The following is a 14885-nucleotide window of genomic DNA, read 5'->3' as shown; positions in this document are numbered from 1 at the left end:
AGAAAGATTACGCTCAGTTTACACCCGGGCATAAACACATCTCAGATTCCACCGGTAACATCTTAAAAGCAAAAACTTACATACTTCGAAGCCAATTAAAGTCTTTATATAACAGTATAAGTTTAAATTTTTGACATAATATTAAAAAGGAATGTAAAATAAATTGAATAACCCCAAGACACAGCTACAAAAAGTACCGGGGGAATTTGGCATCGACTTTCTTTTCTACTCCAATACTTCAAGCAATTTTTGCAAGGGGGGGGGGACACGCAACAACACATGTAACTATGACACCACACATAAAGAACTAATAATAATAAAACAAATGATTTGGGACATAATAATCATTTATTTTCACCAATTATACGCAATCTCCTTAATTATACATTTGATTAATGACAGACAGTAATGGAAGTCACTAGGATGGACCGGGTTGTGGGAATTATAATGTTAATTCAAAAATAGAATGTTCACTTCGAATGGATATTAACATTCGTGCGTTAGGACACCACCCATCGGATTCTTTGAATATTATTATATCTCTTTCATCTTACGTAATAGCAAGAAAGAGACAACAATCATATTTGATAATTTGATAGCAAGAATGACGTCCTTCCTCATCATTTCAGATATTATATTTGCGGTTCGGAATATTATTGGTGTATACATATATGCAATATGAAACTCATACAAATGTAATCATATTTAAACATAAAAATCACTTCTCTTTGACGATGTTGTTATTAGGATCCTTTTTCATTGTTGGTTATGATTCTCTTTAATTTTAACTCCATTATTGGATCTCAATAGTCTCAATAGAAGGCATTTTCATCTATGTCGTAATGGCATAGTATTTTTCAACATTAATCACCAAATCTAAAACTACGGACATATTTTTATTACGAATGAAACATTATTTAATTGGCCAAGTGGATGAGTAACAGTGTGTTAGTTTCTTAGTCATACAAATATTATACTTTCGTAATTGTTTCTTCTTTTAATATTTCCTTAAAAGAGAATCTCCCTTCCTCAGTCAATTGTTTTATGATTTCGTTTATAGAAAAATACTATAATTAAAAAATATACTAAGACCTAACGAAAATAGCAGATTACACAGACAAGTAACTTTTTGTTGTTACTTTATCCACTCAAAACTTTTTCTCTCATTCATACAATAATGTTATTAGAAATAAGAAACTTTAGATGTAGTATTTAAATCATATTTTGTTAACACTCTAATATAATTCCCACAACACGAATAAGCGGGGACAGTTTTGCCAAGAGCACATTTAATACGGACGTAAGTCAATACAATTTTAAACGGACATGTTAAGAACAGCTACCCTACACAGCTATATATTATAAACACACTTATACTACATTAGTTTATTCTATCAGTACAGCTCGTTAGGACAAACAGAATAACTGAAACCACATAATACACAGAACATAAGTCAACATTTCGGCAAATAGTAATTACTCCCGAAACCTAGCTATGTTCATTGTGTCCTAAATTAAACTCGCATAAGTTAAAAATATTAGAGGAACGAGCGTATCTACATACATATTTAAACATTTAAATATATATTATATTTAGTCGGCTTGCGTATTAAAAATAATTAAATTAAGTGTAGCCTCTCCTTTACCTAACTACATCTAAATCTACTAACACTGTTACAAACCGATATGCCTATAAAAATGCTATATTTATTTAAAATATATATATTATATAAACATTTGAGGATGCAGTGTAATGTTCTAGTTATATTAAACAGTTAGGTATATCTGGGGACGAAACGAGAGCGGTATACATACGGCAGCTACAACAAGATAGAATCACAATAGTATTTTTGAAGAGATATGTGAAATTGATATAGGTATGTTTCAAAAATCTCATCGCTTCATATCCATTAACTAAAAATCCATATAAACCACATGCTTTCTTTCAAAAAATACTTTTTTTGGATGCAATATTTGTTTAGTTAGATTACTTATTCATCTAACTAAACAAATATTGCATCCAAAAAAAGTAGAACTCATTTTTATGACATATGATTTTTTAGACTTAAGTTAGACAAGATACTTAAAAAAATGTATTTTTGACAATACGTTGAGAAGATTCAAAGCTTGCACTAAGTACCAAATACAGGGTTACTTGTAAACATCAACAACCTGCCAAAACATTGTTCTTTATAATGTTAAAGATCTAATCATAGAATAAATAATGTATATCATTCTAAGTTGAATTTTTGTATTTGAAATACAAAACTATTTAAGTATATTTGCTCATTTTCAAATAACCCTGTGGAATATAAAAAGCTATTTATTTGTTTCTCATCAAAAATTTAATTATAAATGTATCGTTATGACAGATTTTTTGGCAATTGCTATAATACTGCAACACGCAAATACACTTGAATATTTAAAAATGTGATATGATAGGGTAGTTGCCAAGGTCATAGAATTGTAAAATATATGTATAATCTAGATATATGTTTCTAGGACTCTATGATAATTCATGGAGTGCAACAATGAGGCTGGATCATTATATGAAGATTTAAAGTTAGTTGGAAAGTTCATTTTCAAAACAGAACAACAATACCTACAACTTATTTTGTATCTCTTTCACTATCCAGCAAAAGCAAGTCAAAATAAATTTGAACTTTACACCACAAATACAAAGTCTGTTGTATTATCAAATTGTAAGTATTATCATAACTAAATATATTTGCGTACAAGCAGTATATTTTTGCTTTACCATTGAGAAAAATTTTAATTACAAACACTTCAATAGCTTAGAAAGTTAAATAGTATAAAAATGGTGTGTAACAGTCAATTCAATAGATAAACATTTATATCAAACACCAGTCTGAGAAAATCTTTACATTCCTTTGAACATTTTTACTTTAAACACTTTTTAAACAGTTTACCACTTGGACACGTATACTAGATATTATGCATTGACATTCCATGTCACCAGAAAAGGTACCTTATGAAAAGCAGTCCGACAAATTATGCGCATCTAAAAATGAGCAAGCTTTCCTCCATAAAGTATCTTTTCTCGCGGAATGTCACATATTACAGTTATATACTAGCAGTCACAAATTATATACTAACCATGTTATTCGTAAAAAAGTTAAACCATACTTTAAGCCATAGCATATTTTATCTCTATGTCAAATATTATTAAGTGTGATAAGGACAAAATATACTTTAGGTTAAAGTATGCTTTAACTTAGTAAAGTAGTAAATATAGAGACTCAGTACGTAATTTTGACTACTAAATTATTTATGTTTTAAATGACTTGGAAAAGTATTGGAATAACCAATAAATAATAGAATAAACAAGTTTTATCGCCAAGAACATACCACCTACCTTTGTAACAAGGTCCGAAACTTCTGGGAAAAAGGTATGTGCGCGTTTAATACCTGATGTTGAGTATATAAGAACCTACCAATCGTAAATACTTCAAATAAATATATAAACAATTTAGTTCATTCATTTCAAATGACGTATTAAGAATGAGGATTTCCCGGCAACGGTTTTCCTATTGGTTTATCTGAGAGCGCATCATCTTAAATGCACTCTTCTATATAAGTAGTCTAAAATCTGTTTTTAAAGCAGTTTTTCACAAATATAAAAAAATATACAAACGAAATTATACAAACGTCTAACTAATTGAACATACAAGTAGTGTATATTTTTTAATAATTTGGAAGTTATTTATTTATTATTTAAACGTAAAATGTTTTCTACAGAAAGACTCAGCGCGAAGCTACTAATAAAATATTTTTGTCTTTTGCTCGATTTACAAGTTACAATCTCAATTCGTACAATATGAACTTTGAGATTTATTTGAGATATTTACATTACATTAATTACATTATAGAATTTACATTACATTACATTATAGAAGGGGTGGTGGCCGCCTGCCCGCCCGCCTGTGGATCGAAAGGTCCCAGGTTCGAATCCTACTCGTACCACATGAGTTTGTATACAAATATGACTCATATATAGTAATTTTCATCGACCATCACTTGCTTCCGGTGAAGGAAAACATCGTGAGGAAACTTGCATACTGGTTGATTCTTATTAACTTGTGTGTGAAATGGAGAAGGCAATGGCAAACCACTCCATTAATAATGCCAAGAAAGTTGTTGTGTGTGTGTTTCATTCCACGTAATGACCACGACCCTCAGCCATGAGGAATACGACTATGAAGAAGAAGAGACATTTACATTAGGTACATTTTTGTAATACGCAGTGAAACGCTTTCCTTTTTCCTCAATTCGTTCTGAAATATAATATCAACTTTTACGGTTATTTTTCCTGATCATATTGACGCTCATAATTATTTTGCTCTGATAAGCATTATGACATACTTTCCATTAAATCCTTAAGAGCCATTCAACAAAAAATACAAATAACGTGCGAAGGATCGCGTATTGATTATGTTTTTAAGGTGTTTTCAATGCATTTTTCAATAAAAAAAACCTACATATTGCGATGCGCAAAATCTTATTAATTGCAAACCAGCATTTTAATTTGCTAATATTTTGATTTATTACACACAATGAACTGATTTCATTTCCAAGAAAGTTTCTTATTTTAAACAATAGCCTAAATAGCTATCGCTACCGCTGTATTTACAATCAACAGTAAATATTAGAGATAGAACTAAATAATAAATCTATGTTGCATGCCAGCTTCAGGCGTGCCAGTTGGCACGCCAATAATTATAACAGGCACAAGCCAGTAGCTGCATACAAGTGTGCACAATACTGGCATTTATATTACCGCCTTCAATCATACATGTTAGAGATTAAAGAATTGCATTCAAAAAGCCCATATTACGCGATATGCTACATTGTTTTCCGCTTCTTATCGCCCACACATTATGACATTATAAGCTTTGTACACTATGACATATCTGCGGTATGACGCCTATGTCGTCACTATTTTACGCGGTAGTGATTCATTCAATTGTCAGCGCGAGATTGTTGTCATTTTGAAACGTCAGAAATTGTATAGCTATCGACAAGGATTGTACATAAAATGAATTATATTTTTTCCATTTTAATGTTGATTTTGTCGATACTATAGTGGACCGGTCAAGGTATTTGAATTGAGAAAAATATGTTAGAATATGTATAATTAAACGCAATTTGACACTTTACAGCTTGAATTATTTATCAGTTATTAGCGATAAAACTTTATGAGAAAGTTAATTTTCTTGCCGATTACATCAAAAGAAGGTACATTTAGTATGGAGCGTTTTGGTAAGTCCAAAAATCGCACGAAAAATGTGAATAGTTTTTTGTTATATCTTGGGAAATACTTAAAATTTCTAAAATTATTACTTTCACTGATAAATATACTAAATACACTATAATTGTGTATAGCTGTATTCTCTGGGCGGTCATGCATAATTTTTTTTTTCAATCGATATCTGATGTCATTTAGTAAACGCATTATCCTTCAATTTTTAGACGTCACGAGCTAAAGTGATATTTCCTATTCTATAGCAGTATATTCTGGGCGGATAATATATATAGCCAGCGTTTAACATTAGATATAATTTAAAATCTTATTTTAATAAAACCGTTTTGTTAGTTTTTACACATTAATATTCATTTGTCATCCTAGCTAACATCTCAAGGTAAATGAGCTTTGAGGAAAACGATGTTCGCACGCGTCACTAACGGTAGTACATAACGTCATTCTTATTGACAATGTATGAAAGTTGAATCTTCTCTGGGACTTCCAATATGACCTATACAGGTCAATATACTATAATATTTCTATTAGTATATGTGTATATACATATATATACACATATACTAATAGAAATACTAATAAAAAATATTAGTATTTTTGTTTATATGTATATACAGATCGCCTGTGGATTATGCACTAGATAATATTCTAGGTGAAACACAATGATGCCCTGTTACTATCCGATTAGTTTGTACCTTTAATTAACCGAACGAGCGAAGCGAGCGAGGTTCTAACATTCTACTTGGGGCAAAAATATTAAAAATTTAAAAGGTATGTCGGATATGCCAATAGAATTTTTGAGTTCGTGGGACATCGAAATCGGTTTAGTCATTTTGTTAAAATTTATTGTGTTCGCGAGGTCTAAGTTCACGGCGAACAACTTGTAAATATCATTTAACTTAGAATATAAGTCAAGGTCTACTGATTTCTGAATAAATGACTGACTTTAAAATATTCATTTATTTGCCAACTAAGTGTACAATGACTTATTGTCATTTGTGGCATGTGATTCCCGCGATAGATAGAACTACTCACACGTCTTCATCACATCTTTTCGTAGATGTCGTACAAGGTGATTAAGCGATATAAACAGAAGCTGATAGGCAACAACACCATTCGCAAACAGAGTTGAAAAGACAATGTTCATGCTGTAAATGTACAAAAATGTCTTTATTAGTACTGTGTCCAGGTGGTAAAACATCATAAAAATATTCTCAATGTATTTTTAGCACGATTTTCTTAAATTGTCTTCCATTTTAAAATCACACACTGCAAATTGGACTCGATATCACGCGAATCGAAAGTACATACTTTGTCTTTTCCAACGCACAGTCAACAGCCACGTCAACCTACACAAATTCATTGCAAACTCGCCGCTATTACCGCGCCATAGAGGTTTATGCAGGGTAACTTGATGTACTGTTTGTTGACTGTACCTAATGAAGGGTAATGCGAAATTCTCCGCTAGAGGCGTCAGTGTCGAGTGAGGTTCATGTCCATAGTAAGTTTGATCGTCTGTGTTGAGCACGTGTGCACATCTTTTAATTATCTTACCATCCTTTTCTCGAAGCAATTCAGGTCAATTTAGAACCCCAATAACTTCGTTGTGGATAAAAGAGGAAGCCTGCATTTTCAGTAACTAAGCAGGTATTTCATTCAATTTGAATCAGTAGTTTAAGAATTTTAAGTTGTTAAAGTTTCTTGATTTTGTCACTCACTCACTCAATGTTACCAAGTCGATTAATTTATTTAGTCCCTACTTAAGGGACCTTCTGTCTTAAGTTATTACGCAAGTTATTATCATATCAGTTTTAATAAATAAATTAATCGACTTGGTAACATGGATCTCAGCAACTTTTTACGGTAGTAAAAGTGAGCTGCGAGACTTGGGGTTATACAGCGTGTTTCTGATGGCATCACAGTTAACAGGACCTCACTCGACAGTAGCGCTAACTAGTGGGCGAAAAAACTGTACCCCTTATTTATTGTAAAGTTTTTCTTAAGAAGAAAAAGAAAATCAAAAGCATGTTCAATCGATATGACCCTACCTGATTTTTAGTAGAAAAAACGCCATTTCATCTGATGAAATGACACTCGTGAAATATTTTTTTTACATAGCATCTATACTATTATTATATTACCGGACAAGATTTTCACTTCCATTTTAATTCATAAAAAAACTTAAAACCTACTTCAGTTGAAAATTTGCCTCGCTCTGAATACAGTATCACGTCTTTATCCAAACGAAAAGGTCGCATTTAGCTGAATATCAGACTTAATTTGAAACATACACTAAAGTAGGTTTTATTTTTTTAATGAAAAAAAAAATACAATCCAGACGAATGGAATGACAGTACATCTAACAAGTGAAACGTATGAATAACATGTATTATTGTATTTTAACGTATTTTGGGTGCAGATCGGTCGTTGCAGTGTTTGTTGCGACGCAACGTCGCGCCGCGCTTTATCTGTTCCATGAGGGACGTGTGGCACACGCGGGGATCCGGCTGGTAAGAAGAATAAAAAAATCCCAATAAAAAAAATGTTTTTGTTTGGATTTTTAGACAGAGAAATATAACTGTCATATCTTTCGTTTCGCTTTTACAAGGACTGGTCTGGTCCAACGTAGCGCCACCATTTAAATGTTCATGGCGCCCGCCATAAAAATGTTCATGGCGGAAACTAAAAATATAACACTAGAGTATTAAAGTCATAGATAGTATTAAAGATTTTAATTATAAAAAATGCACCGACATTTTACGACAACAATTTGTATGGTCACCGTTTTATTAAGAGTATTTACGAGTACAAAGAAAGATATACATTTACATAACGGGAAATCTACATTTCCCGTGGAAAATTCAAGCCCGGAAAGCCATAGATATAAGCTAATAAAAGATAAAAATTATGGTGGCGCTAGTGTGCGGGTCCAGTTTCAACCACTCGACAGCCATTTGCCACTCACCTGCGACGTAGCGTTGATCATATCCCGAACGTTATTGGCTCGAGTGCTGGACGAGTCCAGCTGTCGCCTTTGTTGCTGTATCGTGGCCGATAACTTGTCCAAGAACGCTGGCTGCACTGCGGCCGGCAGGGAACCTGAATGAAAACAAAATTGTACTATAGAATGAGCGGCCCAACATAGCTCGGCTAAAAACCATAATAATTTATACACCTTAACCTTCCCCAGACATCACACTATCTATTTGTGAAAACCGCATGAAAATCCGTGAAGTACCAGTCAGACTGACAGACGTGACAGGGGACTTTTAAAAAATGACTTATAATTATGTAATGAATGTATATGCAAATAAGTTTTATTTATTTAAACTTTATTACATAAGATACAATTTGTAGTGAGTACAGTTGGTAATTGTGGCACTCTCCATATTTGATGTTGCAATAATGGCGTCGTTCATTTACAGTCTATAAAGAGATTTGATTTTAACACAACATTTTTTTTGTCATTGCGATACCAAATATAATTGGTCAAGATTGGTTAATAAACACTAAACAGTGTTGCCCAGTGGACGCAGCGCTCTTATTTATTTTCTACTCTTTATAAACAGACTGTATTTATGATCAAAAAAATATTTTGAAAATAATATTGACGGGAAAAATTCTGGGATCGAACCCCTCTCAATGAATCTGGGACAATGTTCTTACCAAAAAATATATTACCTTTATTCTTTGGCGGCGAATCAGCCGCCGTGATAGTGGATATCGCTCGCCTGGTGGTGCGGGGTGACAACTGTGGCGCTAGTTTCGCGCTCAGACTCGCGATCAGACCGCCCTCTGGTGGACATAATAATATGCATTAAAAATATGCAGTAGCAGCTAGAGGAAAGTCGTGCTTGATTTAGTATTATGCAATGAAGTTTGTGTATATAAAGACATTTAAGATTTATCTCGAACGCGCCGTCTCAAAATAGAATACGTTTATCGTGTGCGGTTCTCCGGGCGCCACATCTAGCCTGGGGGAAATTCCCTTTATGCGATCTAGCATACCTCGTTCCCGCTACAGTTTCAAGCCTGGATACAATATACATATTGTGGCGACATCTACCACGCCACATACACAACGCCGCCGACATAAAAGCCGGCTATACAAGTCACACAGACGATTCACAACACTACTAACAGATGGCGCTATGGTCGACTCATGAGCGGAAAGAACGGACAAGCCTATTATTTACTTTATTTAAGTTTACGATTGGAAGCATATATACAACTTCCGACATGACATCTTCTGTCGCGTGTAATATATCTATACTATTATTTTAAACAGGTAAGCGTTTATGAGTTTGTATGTTTGAGGCGGGTAATCTCCGAAACTATGGAACCGATTTCAAAAATTATTTCACAATAAGAAAGATACGTTATCCAAGATTGGTATATCTTAAAATTCCCACAGGAGCGAAGCCCCGGGCAACAACAGTATATATATATACTGACGGTCGGCATGTCTGTCCGCGCTGTGCGACCGCGCAGCGAGGTTCCTCCTCAAGGCGAGCGGGCTGAGGGTGTCGTGCCTCATGTTGTTGAAGCCGGCTATGATCTGAGACGGCTGGGCGTAGATTGTGTTGCTCTGTCCGTATTTCTTTTCTTGTTGCAGCTTCAATCCTGCACAGGAATTAGTATCATTCGTTATTTTTCTTAAAATATATAAAATATAGTTTATTGGCCTCCACATTAATAAAAGTAATATTCTAGTAAGATAACATAAATTAAGATAATCTAGAATATGGAAGATTACAACTACAACACACTATTACAATACTCATTTTTATATGAGATAAACAAATGATAAATAGTAGAAGGTAGTCATAACAATTGATACGAGATATATAAAAATTAATTAATTTGATGTCTCACTCATTTCGATTGGCATTTCATCGAATTGGGATGACGCGTGAAATTCACGCGGGCGAAGCCGCAGTAATTAATTACATACCAGTCTGTCCGTAATGGCTCTCATTGGAGGCCCTGGGCCCAAAGCTACTGAAGGAATTGTTCTCTCCGTAGCTCGGCGTGGACGGACTTGAGCCGTGGGGAGAGCCCGCTGAAAGAACAATTTATATTATACTAGCTGCGCCCCGCGGTTTCGCTTCCGCAGGAATTTCGGAGTAAAAAGTACCCTATATATTTCATGTTATATTCTACTCGTGTGCTAAATTTCATAACGATCCGTCAAGTAGATTTTGCGTGAAAGACTAAAATATACATACCCACGTCATACATCCTCATAAACTGCCACATGAGTTTGTTGTTTATTCTGACTAATGTGTAGTAGTTTTCATCGACCATCACTTGTTTATAAGGAAGGAAAACATCGTGAGGAAACCTTCAAACTGGTTGATTATCAACTGGTGTGTGAAATGGAGAAGCCAACGGCAAACCACTCCATTAATTAGTGCCAAGAAAGTCTTTACGTGTTTTCAAGTAATGACCACGACCCTCAGCCATGAGGAACACACGACTATGAAGAAAAAGTGTATATAATCAAATATACATACCTGAATTACCATCCTTGAATAAATCCGAATTGGAACTGTTCAGACTATTCTTCCTCACGTACATAGAATTCTCCACGTACGCCATAATCCTATGTCCCGTCTGTCCGTAAATTGGATTCAGATTTCCCGTGTTATTGAGACTCGTGTTTGATGAGAAGTTTATCTTCGCCTGCTGAAAAGTGCTCAGTGCATGGTTCGCCGTTGGGGATGGGCTGGCGTTTTGAAGCTGCTGTAAACTCCGGCGGACGAGGCCGGGTGAAGCTGGCATGTGTTTCAATTCCGTTAGTTGTTTTACTGTTTCGGCTACTGTGCTTTGGTGACCTGTGAGATTAGTTTTTGTTATTTTGTGCTTATGGTGCTAAAATCGGGTGGATTTCGGTTTAGCCGGCTAGGTATGTCCGTATGATGTCTAAAACTATACTAGTCTCACATAACACATAAGATCATAAACAAAAACCTATAGTATAAGACCAGTTTTATGTAAATAACTTACTCAAATTACAATCATTTATTCAGAAATTAGATTTTCATAGGTACTTTTTCACGTCAAATTGTATATGGGTGAATTTCACGAGCGTTTTGAACGCCGGCGTGGGCTATCATTAGTGTTTATTAAATTGTAGCATATACAGTAATCAATTTGATTATCCTATTTCATAAATAAGTAAAGTACTGGTACAAGGTCAATTTTATAAATGTTTAATTTTAAAAAATATATTTTTTTTTTTAATGCGTCACTAATGAAACGCTACACGCCGCGTTCAAACAGTCATGAAATTCACCCATATTACACAGTAATTTCTTAAAAAAGCTACAAACTAATGATTTATCCGATTTATTTACAAACGATTATCAGTAGTTTGTAGCTTTTGAGAAATTACTGTGTAATATAAAAATGAACGATATGTAATAGTTTGTAGCTTACGGTAGCGGTACCTTTCATCTCAGAAAAATAACGGAGAAGGAAATATCCTTCTTCGTACTTCAGACTACATGTGTGCTAAATTTCATGAAGATTGGTTGAGTAGATAAAGTGTGAAGTAAAAGCGGTAAGATCAAACAAACCTATTATTATTATACTTATTAACTTTCTTTCACATTTATTTTATTAGTTAGGTTAATTAGAATTGGGATGTCTCCACCACCACTATTCTGTCGTATTCGTCACAAGATCACTTACCTGAGCTGTCATTTTCAGGCTGTAATAAAAACGCCGGCGGCGGCGGTAAATTGTCCGCGTCTGTGGCACCCGCTTGTGGGCTCTGCGGGTTACCCTGTGGAGATAAAAGCTATTTATTTAGATTTGTCTGTTCTCCACAATATATATTTCCATAATACATAGGAGCCTGTTTAATCGCTTACTGATAAAGTATCTGATAGTTTGTAGGTAACATATCTGATAGGCAATAAAATAAATAAAAAAGTAGTCAATTATACCAGTAACCTTGGTTACAATATAAGGCTAGGACTTCCCAGTGAGTATCTAACGAGAGGTAGAATTCCCAAGGAGGATTGACGTCACGCAAGGTCTCCTTAGCTACATTATAAATATAACACCCACATTTATTAATTGACGTCTCTGGAAAAGACTGCGATAAAATTTGTTGCGCCGCCTCTTCACCTAGACTTAGTTTTAAGTAATTTTTTGACGTCAATGTATACATAAATATATCATTCTAAATTGAATAAAGAAATTTTAATTGGAAACTGTTTAAAATTTAAAATTTATTTTTTACTCGGCGACGTTACGGTTCTGAATGAAAACAATCTTGAGATAAAAAAGAGAGATAGTGATAGTGGTGATGATACCTCACTCACAGGCGAATACAGCTGTCTATGCGGCCGTGATATGGAGGACGACCTTCTGACTGGGGGCGGGGGCTTGCCCAGCGAACTGGAGGAGCCACGCCGTGACCATACTGTCGCTGTGAATAAAACATATTTGTATATATTTATTGACCGTTTATAAAATCAAATAAATTAATTCAATTCAATCTTCAGAAATACGCCAATACAAGTGTTACTAAAATATTTTAAAATTAATTTTAAAATGTCTAATTTTCTCGAGAAAAATATTTCATAACTTGTATATATTGTTGTAGGTACTACAGTAAATGAAATGTAAAAAAATAAACTAAAAACGTTATGTCGATTTTTTATTTTGTTACAATGCGTTTGTTTAGGTACGTAAAAGTTTAAATCTTGACATGTCAATACTGTTGACCATTATTTAAACACCTAAACAAATGGTGAGTAGAGAATCGCATTTAGTTGCAAAAGTTATCTGTGACACTCTCAGATAGGTACTAGAAAAATTTAAAATCTGAATCTCAGTTCAAAATAATTTTTTTATCATGCCGTAATATAATTACGTCATTCTGTGAACAAACTTACCGGTCATCGAAACGGGCCTTCTCTTAGGCACGGCGGGCTTTTTACCCACCGTTGCGAAAGGAGGGGTCTCGCACGCCTCATCCAAAGACCTGACGGCTTCCTCTAGGCTCCCGAGGGAGATGGAGAAGTTCTCCCGAGCGGCCGCCACTGAGGCGTCGCTATCTCGCCTCAGTGTCACTATCTCGGACTCGACTGTGGTGACGCAAAGGAAACGCATGCGAAGCGAAATTAAAAACAAAATAAAACTAAAAAAGAGGGAATATTACTGCGAAGTAAAGACAAAGAAAACGAAAGACAACAAGAAAGCGTAACCAAATGAGGTAGAACATGTTCATACAACTTCCCTGTCTAAGTAATGCAAACTGAAAACCTTAAAACCGGGGACGCGATGAAGGAGGGACCAAAGATACTAGCGCTCAGTCTCGTACCTTCTCCTGTATATCTAATAGGTGTTTCTCTTGTTATAAGCTAAATTAAATTACTCACTTGAATTAATCTATGATCTACGCTTCGATTTTATCGCGCCAGAGTGCAGCATAAACACATTTGTTGCTAAAGGCATATTTTGAGATTAATAATGACTAGGAACGATGTCAACGCACGTTTGTTTACCACATGTGCTGGTGACGCCATCTATGTTGGTCTTTGGCGTAATATTCCCTATTTATTAAGATAGACAGAAATGAAAACTTTTTATCAAGTCTACTCTACCTCACCCGAAAGAGCTTAGAAAACCGAGCGTTTCAATTCAGTATTATAAAATAAAGTACGTACTATAAAAAAGTTTTCACTTCTAAAATAAACTGCACAGTGCTTCACAATTTGATTGTACGGTTCTTCTAATCAAATCAGAAAATCATTACTTTCCCGTTAATTGCTTTGAACGCATTCTGCGAGAGGATTTTTTATGAATTAAGAAAACGATATATTAGATATAAAAGGTGAAGCACCATTTTTTATTAAAAAAATAAAAATTACAACAATAAGAAAATTATGCAAATCGCGATTAACTAAACAAAAATTCCTTATATCATCTTATATAATTATTCCTAATTTATTTTCAACTCAAACAGTTAATATAAAACCCAATTTACAAAAAGTAACTTATAATTTTAATTAATAATAATTATTAGGTATATATTATTTCTATATAACAAAATTGAACTACCTACATAAAATTTAATGTCAATGCCATTGAAACTTTAAAAAAAACAGCGACTTGATTGACCCTCTCTTGACAATCTATATGATTTGGTTTTCCCCCTTCCACATAGCAATAAAAATTCTAATAAGAAATATTTATTGATTTGCTATTAAATAAAAAGTTAACTAAGCACAGACACAGAAACATACATTCAAACAGACGTACAATCACGAACACATGTTAAAGTCAAACTAAATTCAACTTCGCGTTGGGACAAACATGCATCTATTACGAACAAAATACGTCAAAAAATTCTTTATAACTATAATCATAGAGTCTAAAATTAATTATAAACACACATGCATCTACGAACGAGAAGTTTCAAACAAATGTAAACTTTATGGCTATACAAATAAGAGTCTCACCATCGGGATGTTGGACTTGATGTTGGAGCGCGTGGTCTTCAGCCGCGAAGGCACCTTGGCTTCCATAACCACTCGAGGACTCCAATGACGATTCACTGGCGCTGCTTTCTGAACAAACCTGAAGCAAG

The 14885-nt window shown here is 34.2% G+C and overlaps 1 protein-coding gene across 8 annotated transcripts in view; it reads right to left on the bottom strand.

Moving 5' to 3' along the window:
• Positions 1-329: 329 nt before the first annotated feature.
• mim (missing-in-metastasis) overlaps positions 330-14885 on the bottom strand; it is a 103202-nt gene continuing 88646 nt past the window's right edge. For 2 of the 8 annotated variants that reach the window (XM_053764451.1, XM_053764456.1), the window contains 10 exons: positions 14758-14875; positions 13189-13380; positions 12604-12719; positions 11975-12068; positions 10795-11115; positions 10233-10340; positions 9734-9901; positions 8960-9073; positions 8244-8377; positions 330-7785 (listed from right to left, as the gene is read on the bottom strand). In XM_053764451.1, the coding sequence (XP_053620426.1) occupies positions 7678-7785; positions 8244-8377; positions 8960-9073; positions 9734-9901; positions 10233-10340; positions 10795-11115; positions 11975-12068; positions 12604-12719; positions 13189-13380; positions 14758-14875 (1473 nt within the window). In that variant the 3' untranslated portion in view covers positions 330-7677. The remainder of the gene's footprint in view (positions 7786-8243; positions 8378-8959; positions 9074-9733; positions 9902-10232; positions 10341-10794; positions 11116-11974; positions 12069-12603; positions 12720-13188; positions 13381-14757; positions 14876-14885) is intronic. The other 6 variants (XM_053764454.1, XM_053764453.1, XM_053764455.1 and 3 more) reach the window with 6 other exon arrangements.

The sequence above is a fragment of the Plodia interpunctella genome, chromosome 25, assembly GCF_027563975.2.
Source record: "Plodia interpunctella isolate USDA-ARS_2022_Savannah chromosome 25, ilPloInte3.2, whole genome shotgun sequence".
NCBI classification, from domain to species: domain Eukaryota; kingdom Metazoa; phylum Arthropoda; class Insecta; order Lepidoptera; family Pyralidae; genus Plodia; species Plodia interpunctella.
Note: the sequence above shows the minus strand (reverse complement) of the source record. Positions and strands in the feature narration are given on the sequence as shown.